Source organism: Aplysia californica, unplaced genomic scaffold (genome assembly GCF_000002075.1).
Source record: "Aplysia californica isolate F4 #8 unplaced genomic scaffold, AplCal3.0 scaffold00056, whole genome shotgun sequence".
NCBI classification, from domain to species: Eukaryota; Metazoa; Mollusca; class Gastropoda; order Aplysiida; family Aplysiidae; genus Aplysia; species Aplysia californica.
Genome location: NW_004797326.1, coordinates 1,713,504 through 1,721,521, shown reverse-complemented (window position 1 = coordinate 1,721,521; position 8,018 = coordinate 1,713,504). Strand labels below are relative to the sequence as shown.

General features: G+C 44.1%; 1 protein-coding gene across 2 annotated transcripts in view; it reads left to right on the top strand.

The window, feature by feature from the left end:
* LOC101846271 (cyclic AMP-dependent transcription factor ATF-6 beta) overlaps positions 1–8,018 on the top strand; it is a 55,514-nt gene that overhangs the window by 17,038 nt on the left and 30,458 nt on the right. For both annotated transcript variants that reach the window (XM_013079576.2, XM_005093033.3), the window contains exon 2: positions 6,442–6,584. In XM_013079576.2, coding sequence (XP_012935030.1) covers positions 6,442–6,584 — 143 coding nt within the window. The remainder of the gene's footprint in view (positions 1–6,441; positions 6,585–8,018) is intronic.

Sequence of the window (8,018 nt, the reverse complement as noted above, 5' to 3'; positions counted from 1 at the left end):
GCCTGCCTCATATGGGATCTAAATTGTGAGGACAATTATTATATTTTATTATTATTATTATTATTATTATTATTATTATTATTATTATTATTATTATTATTATATTCTTTTCCCGTCATCTTAGGATGATTATCTTCTGCTTTCTGTCGGAATGTGTGAGGGGAGCATTACTTTTTTGGGTTCATCCCACGTTTTAAATATTCATTATATGTGAGGCAGCGTGGTGCAAGCAGGCTCTCGTCAAAATAATCAAAGTGAAGAAACTTACATTTTTCCACAGGTTTGTGAATTTTTTTTCCACAGTTTTTTTTTTTTTTGCTCAATACCTTTCATGCCCATTAAAGAACTCTTTTCTGTATGGATTTTTCTGAAAAACGTTGATTTAAGGCACAAAAAATGTACTTGTTCAGTTACGACGGACTCTAAAGCTAAAGGAATAACTAATCTTTGTAAGCCATTTTCTCACTAATTAAAAATTTTACCTCTGAAAACAGGTGACCACCACCCCCTTCATTTGCAAATATCTCGACTTGTATTCAAGGTAAACGGATATTTTTTTCACCCAAATAAAGACAATTGAACAAGCTTTAACATGATACCAATAACTCTACATGGCCAAAAAGCGACGAGAGCCTGATTCCACCACGCTGCCTCACATATTGTTATAGTAATTATTTTTTTGTTGCGGTCGTCTTAGGAGGATTGTGTTCTGCTTTGTATCCGATTGTGTGATGTGTAGGGTTGTGTGGTGTGTCGGATTGTGTGATGTGTAGGGTTGTGTGGTGTGTAGGGTTGTGTGATGTGTAGGGTTGTGTGATGTGTAGGGTTGTGTGATGTGTCGGGTTGTGTGATGTGTAGGATTGTGTGATGTGTCGGGTTGTGTGATGTGTAGGGTTGCATGAGGAGAACTTCGGTTTGGGTTCATCCCGAACTGTGCTGTGTGTTGGTTCTTGTGGTTCGAGTCGTCCCCCTCCTCCAGTGATTGAGAACCACCCGAGATGTCCAGGCTTAGGTCCCACGTGGTGTACATGGAGCGGGAGGAAGGAGAGGAAGAGTTGCTGGCCTTTATCGGTAGGTTTACTTCCCGCCACAGAAGTAGGATCGGGACTTGTGGAACCCTGTGCTTTGTTTTTTAAAGTTTTAGTAGAGGGTTTACGGCACTCGCAACTGCATAAGGTCATATGAGCGCCACAAGATTAGAGGTGTTACAAGAGAGCAACTCACATAAAAAAGAAGAAGGGGAGATAAAGACGATGGTTTTCTATAGGAAAGAAGGAGCAGACCACACCAGAGCACCCGCCAACCACCCACTCCCTATGCTTTGTAGACAGTTTGAGACCTGCGTTTGTGGTGTAGCGGTTAGGGGTTTTACTGTCGCAGGCAGAAGACTCGAGTTCGATTCCCGTGTGGGGAGAAAATTGTCGAGTATCTCGGTCTTTCTGCTGGGACATCGTACCCCGCTCACTCACCCTGGGTTGGCCCTTATACTGATAAAGTGGAAGCCCGTCACCGATATGATCTAAATAGTGTCGATGGAAGCGCAACAAACACCTACATTAAAAACAAAGACAATTTTAGAACGTGTACACTACGTGAGAATTTCATTTAGCAATGTTGCTTGAGTTAGAGAGAAACACGACATTATGGACATCGTCGTTTTGTTGGAAAGAAATGAGACACATTTATGAAACAAAATACCCCCCCCCCCAAACAAACAAACAAACAAACAAACCAAAATTAAAAAACAACAACATCAAACGGTGGTGGCATCTCTTCGGGGAGGATTCAGGGAGGTTGGACTGCCTCACCCGCTACCCAAGGGAGGCGGTGGCCCTGGCGAAGAGCACGCTCTTCGGGGCTCCAAACATTTCGAACAGATAGGCTACCACACACACACACAACAACAAACAACAACAACAAACAACAACAACAAACAAACACGTGCCGAGTCGTATAGTAAGAGAGCATTATTTGCTGTCGTTATCAAGATATTCAATGAAATGAATTCGAAAAGAGCTTGATATGTTGTGGAACTCAATACTGTATTTTTTAAGTCAAATTTCTCCAAACTCAGTAGGTCTACTGTGCTGATAGAACTTTGTAAATCTGGGGTACCGAAATGGCGATATAGCATGCTTGGATTCGCCTTAGGTAACAGCCTAATCGCGTCCCCAAGCGAACACAAAAAAAAAGAACAATGCGTTGCAAGCTGGCGAGAAGATGCCATGGCGATAACGTAAAATGCTTTGCGATAACGTAACGGTTATGGGTGTGTGAGCGGATAGTGAGCCTGTCATTGATTTCCCTTTCTTACTCCCTCCGGTTTATTTTTTATTTGTGTGCCAGCGTGGTGGAATCAGGCTCTCGTCGAAATAATGAAAATGAAGAAACTTGCATTTTTCCGCAGGTTTGTGAATTTTTTGGCTCAACACCTTTCATGCCCATTAAAGAGCTAATTTCTGTGTGAATTTTTCTGAAAAACGTTGATTAAAGGCTCAAAAAATGTAAATTTTTAGTTACCACGGACTCTTTAGCTAAGGAAATAACTTATCTTTGGCTGCCATTTCCTCTCTAATTTTACCTCTGAAAACAGGTGACCCCCACCTCCTTCTTTCGCAAATATCTCGACTTGTATTGAAGTTAGAGGGATATTTTCCCCCATCTTAATAAAGACAAGTGGACAAGCTTTAAGATGATACCAATAACTCTACATGGCCAAAAATTGACGAGAGCCTGATTCCACCACGCTGCGTGACATTTTTGCTGTGATTGTGTGCGCCATGTGTCCCCCCAGATCCGTGGTTTGTGGCTTCTTTCTTGTTCCGTCCCCTGCAATCTGTCGCCACCGGCCTGTTCAGTTCAGGTTATGTGCCACAAGTCATTTCTACTGTCTCGTTCCCGTGCTCACTTCTGCGGGTAGCTGAACTTAGAGGCGCGCCACTGAGGAGTTGAAACTTGCCTCCTCATAACACCACGCTGACGCATAATTACAAAGCTCTACAGTCAGTACCAAGTTTGGAGAAATTTGACGTCACAGATTTCGAGTTTCACTACACGTCAAGCTTTTTTAAATCAAATTCTTTGGCTATCTTGATAAAGACTCCGAATAATCTTACAATTTTGATAGAGCAGAATATAATATTTTGTATCTGAACTCAGGGTCTTTAGTAACTCAATGAAGCCCAAACTGTTTGATAAAAGTTTGTAATTCTGAGGTTGCGACTAGTCGATCGGCATGTGTGGTGTAGCGGATAGGCGCTTCGCCGTCGCATGAAGCAGACCTACGCTCCATTCTCGCGCGGAGATAATTTTTATGTAGTACCTTGGTCCTTCTACTGAGACTTTGTACCCATCTCCATCTCCAGAGAGAGAGATTACACGATGGGGGATGGACCGGCCTTCTGAGGTGAATAAGACGAAAAAAACTCACCCCAACCAAAAAACCCCCAAACCATTCCGGACTTACAGGTTTTTGGACTAGCACAGATAATACATGCCCGTGTGTACCGACAATGCGTCGTGTGAGATCTTCCGAGCTACATTAATCTCACGCAACAGGTTTTCATTTTGTGAAACTTTCTTTTTTTGCGTTCTGCAGGCAGGCAAGTTGGTGGAGATGAAATAAAATACCAGCTAAAGGGTAATTAATTTTATGTAACTCGAACTGAGACAGAAAAGATGATGCCGTTTTCAATTTGCCGTTCCATGTAGATCTAGTTTGTGTCGAGCCGCGATCGAGTTCTTGTTTGTCATGCGTTTATCGTGGGATGGATAGATGGCGTCTGCGGTGTAAGTTAGCACACAGTGACGCAGAAGTGACTTCTCTTTTCTTTCACGAGTAAGTTTTCTGTATCGAGTGTCTCCGTCTTCCTGCTGGGAGGCTGATGTGTCCTTCTCTTCCCGGGCTGGTCCCGGGTGGATGGAAACAGCCCGCCCCCTACTTATCTGACTCACTCGATGAGGGTGCAGAATAATATTCATCATCATGCAAAACGGTGTGTGCTATATGTGAAGCATGCTGACAAAATGAGTTACTTCTCGGATTCAAGCCCTATAAAAATAGATACATCACGCTTATAGATGAAGTTTTTACAATTTATAAGTATGAAGAAATAATGAAAGGCATGTTATAGTCAAAGTATATGGCATCAATAGAAATTCTTCAAATTTGACCCTATAGTGTCGATTTTTGGCAAATACCTCCATTTATGGATTGTGAGAAGTAACTCATTTTGTCAGCACGCCTCACATATGTGTTTCATGGGGTAGTCTGAAACAGTTGTCTCCGATTCCAGTGCCTCGAGGTTATGCCGTAGATGAAGGCCTCCTACAGTCCAACCTTTCGTCTTTGTCAAGGAAGGTGGAAACAGGACGAAATAGGGGATCGCTGGGTCTGGGTAAAGCATGGTGTGACTTGATGTCACTGAGGCGTTACGCTTGCCGTGATGGCCGGTCCGGGTCACCCCGAAATGTTGATGGTTAGAGGGGCTCTGGTGAAACCGTGACTGGCCTAGCGAGCCGATAGCGGGCCAACCTTGATTCGAAAAAAACAAAGGAGAATCCATAGAAAAACTGCATCTCCCTAGAGAGAGAGAGAGAGAGAGAGAGAGAGAGAGAGAGAGAGAGAGAGAGAGAGAGAGAGAGAGAGAGTGAGAGAGAGAGAGTCTTGTCCGTCCTGGCCCGTAGATAAGGTCTACGTACGCGAGAGTGTAGCTGATGTTGTTGGGTTATTGTTTGGTCAGTGTCGTACCATGACCTCATTCTGGTCTGGGCCAGACGATACTTGGGGCGTGGGAGTGCGACATCTTCTACATAATACAGAAATACAGACACACACTTACATACAGACGCGCGCTCGCACACACGCCCAGACTCGCACACATACACTTGTACGCTGGGATGAAGAGATGGAAAGAAGAGAAGGAGAACAGTGTGTGTGTGTGTGTGTGTGTGTGTGTGTGTGTGTGTATGTGTGTGTGTGTGTGTGTGTGTGTGTGTGAGAGAGAGAGAGAGAGAGAGAGATAGGAAAATAGATGGAGAGAGAGAGAGAGAGAGAGAGAGAGAGAGAGAGATATAGATAGATAGATAGATAGAGAGAGAGAGAGAGAGAGAGAGAGAGAGAGAGAGAGAGAGAGAGAGAGAGAGAGAGAGAGAGAGAGAGAGAGAGAGAGAGAGAGAGAGAGAGAGTTGCCTTACCACCTGTCTTCTTCCCATGTCCTGTGGTTTTTCTCAGGGGACTTTTGCCCGTCTAGGCTGTCTAGCATCATGTTGTCAGGGTTGTTTTTCTTACTCGCTAGAAACTGTGGTGCTGTACGAAGTGTTGCTGCTGGAACAACTGCGAATGTCGATCCCGTTCTCATTTACGAAGACAGGCACACGGAAGACGTATAGAGACGAACCTGTTCTGGTTTTTAAAAAAAATGAATAGCCGAACATTGCCAGCGTTTTTGATGTGATGTCAAGGCTCCTCATTTAGACATTAGACAACGTGAGTTCGGTCCTCAGAGTGAGGTCTATTTAAAAAAAAAAAAGTAAGTGTTTTATGGCGCTCGCAACTGCTTAAGGTCAAATAAGCGCGCGGGACACATTCAACATTTTCAGTTGGCAGGACATTTGGAATTTTGCCTTGCTGGCGACGGAAGCCTACTCTTATCGATTTAGGACCTCCAAGGGATCTTTAACGTGCGCTCATGTAGTTGGTTGGCAGGTGCTCTGGTGTGGTTTTCTACTTCTTGTCTTTCAAACGTCTATCTCTTTATCCCTCCTCTTTCTTTTTTGTGTTTGTTACTCTCTAGTAAGATCTCTAATCTTCGGCACTTATGTGACCTTATTGTGTTGCAAGCGCGTAAAACACTTACTAGAACAAAACTGAAATGATAGCTGATAGGGTACCCCTCGTGTGTCCACAGGCCCCAAAGAACTGTGCGTGACAGCATGGGGGCTCCAGTGGCTAAGTGAGACGTGAGTTTAGACTTAAGAGTAAAGTCAAGCAAGTTTCAGTGACACGGGGATCAGATGGATGGTCTCTGGGGTGTGTCCTTGAGCAACACACGACAACCGTAGCTGAAAAAACTAAAATAAAACAGGGCGCTGCACAGTGGCGGCCAGCAAATGCATGGATGTGATATAATTTATCTGTATTGGTGTAAAATTGTGTGTTTATGTATGTATATAATGTATGTATGTGTTTATATATGACAAAGCCATGAAAGAAGCTGCATGAAGAAAACCTTGAGACCATCTTAAGCTAAGCTAAATTGACCGTCTGCACAAACGAAAAGAGCCATATTCATTTATATATGAATGTATTTATAGTTATGTGTTCATGTATGTATGTCTGTTTGCCATTGTGAACCAAATCGCCTTTGTAGAATCTATGAACATGTGATTTATAATTTAATTAATTAATTAATTAACTAATAAATTAATGTCTGTCCCCAGACCCCAAAGAGCTGTACCTGACAGAGCTGAGCTGCGCCACCAAGGATGCCTCCTCCTCCTCCGACTCGGGCGTGTCCACTCTGGACGACCTCACGGACTCGCTGCAGGACATCGCTGACGTCACCGACCTCAACAGTCTTATGGTGAGTGAGGCCTGGAAGGCTTGGGTTTTTCCTTTTGTTTGTTTGTTTGTTTGTTTGTTTGTTTGTCATTGCTGTTTTATGTATTTTAAAAAATGGACCCATATAAAGTTTTATCTACGCCCCCCCCTCCCCAAAGCCCCCAGCCCCTTGCTTTCCCCAATCCACCCCCTCTCTTTTTCCCCCCTGGATTGACCACTACTGGAAGCGCGTTGCTCACATTGTCAAATCGACCCATGTACAGTGCGGTCTTTGCCTTTTGTCGCCGTTCGCCTGTTTGGTTTAATATTTAAAGAGGCCGTCTGTTTTCGCGCTCCCGTCGTGAGTCACTGGTGTGTGTGTGTGTGTGTGTAGTATCCATAAGGTCACCACTGTTCCTGAGTACACTTATAATGATGTGTCCGAGACCTTACGTTGTCCAGGAGAAAAGTCAGTCATCTTAGACAAGGCGGCCCCGGGGCTCTCGTGGCCTAGAGATTAAGGTGTTCGCCTCTCATTCAGAGGTCCCGGGTTCGAATCCGGGTAGCGACGGAAACATTTTCTTCTCTAAAATTGTCTTGTTTCACCTCCTTTCTTGCTCTCCAGCAGCGTTCTGTCATCTACTTTCGTCTCCACTTTCTGCCCCCACCCCCTCACCTCCTTTGCCCCTTCCTCTGGGCTCCTGACTCTTACTTCAGCCTTTCTACTGCTACTCCTTGGCTACTTCTTACTGCTGCCTTTCAGCCACATCCCTGATCTTCCGGTAGGAAAGATCTACACCTAGCCTTCTCGGACAAGGGCAAATAATCTCAGAGGCCCCGTGTGCCAGTTGTGCACGTTAAAGATTCCTTGGTGGTCTAAAAATTGATAAGAGTAGGCTTCGGCCACCACCTGTGCAAAATTCAAAATTTCCTACCAACTGAAAATGTTTAACCCGTGCTCTCATAATATGACGTTATGCAGTTGCGAGCGCCTTAAAACACTTACCAAAAACGACAACAACAACAACAACCAAAACAACAACCCCGAAACAACAACCCCGAAACACTCACGCCCAGCCTTTCTCACTATTTTTTTCTGTCTGTTTTTTGTTTTGTTTTGTGTGTTGTTGTTTTTTAGCTCCTTCTCCGGCCCGCATCTTTGTTTTTGCGCCTGAGATAATATTCTGTATTGCTTTTACTGATAAAAAAGTAGGTAGGTGAACTCTTGTGCGACCTCTCCACTCCTGGTAATCTTTTTCCGTCTACGTCTGGGCCCGTTGTAGGGCGCAAGAAGATAACTCTAATTATAATCTGACTCGTTATATGATCTTGTTTGTTCGTTTGCTGTCTATCTTTTCGCTTGCTTTCCTTTGTGGAGATCGTGTTTTTAAATCTCGAATTTCTCGTCCGTCAGTGGGATTAGACAGGACAGGCAAGGAAGGGGAAAGGAGGGTGGGGGTTGGGGGGGGGGTGTTGT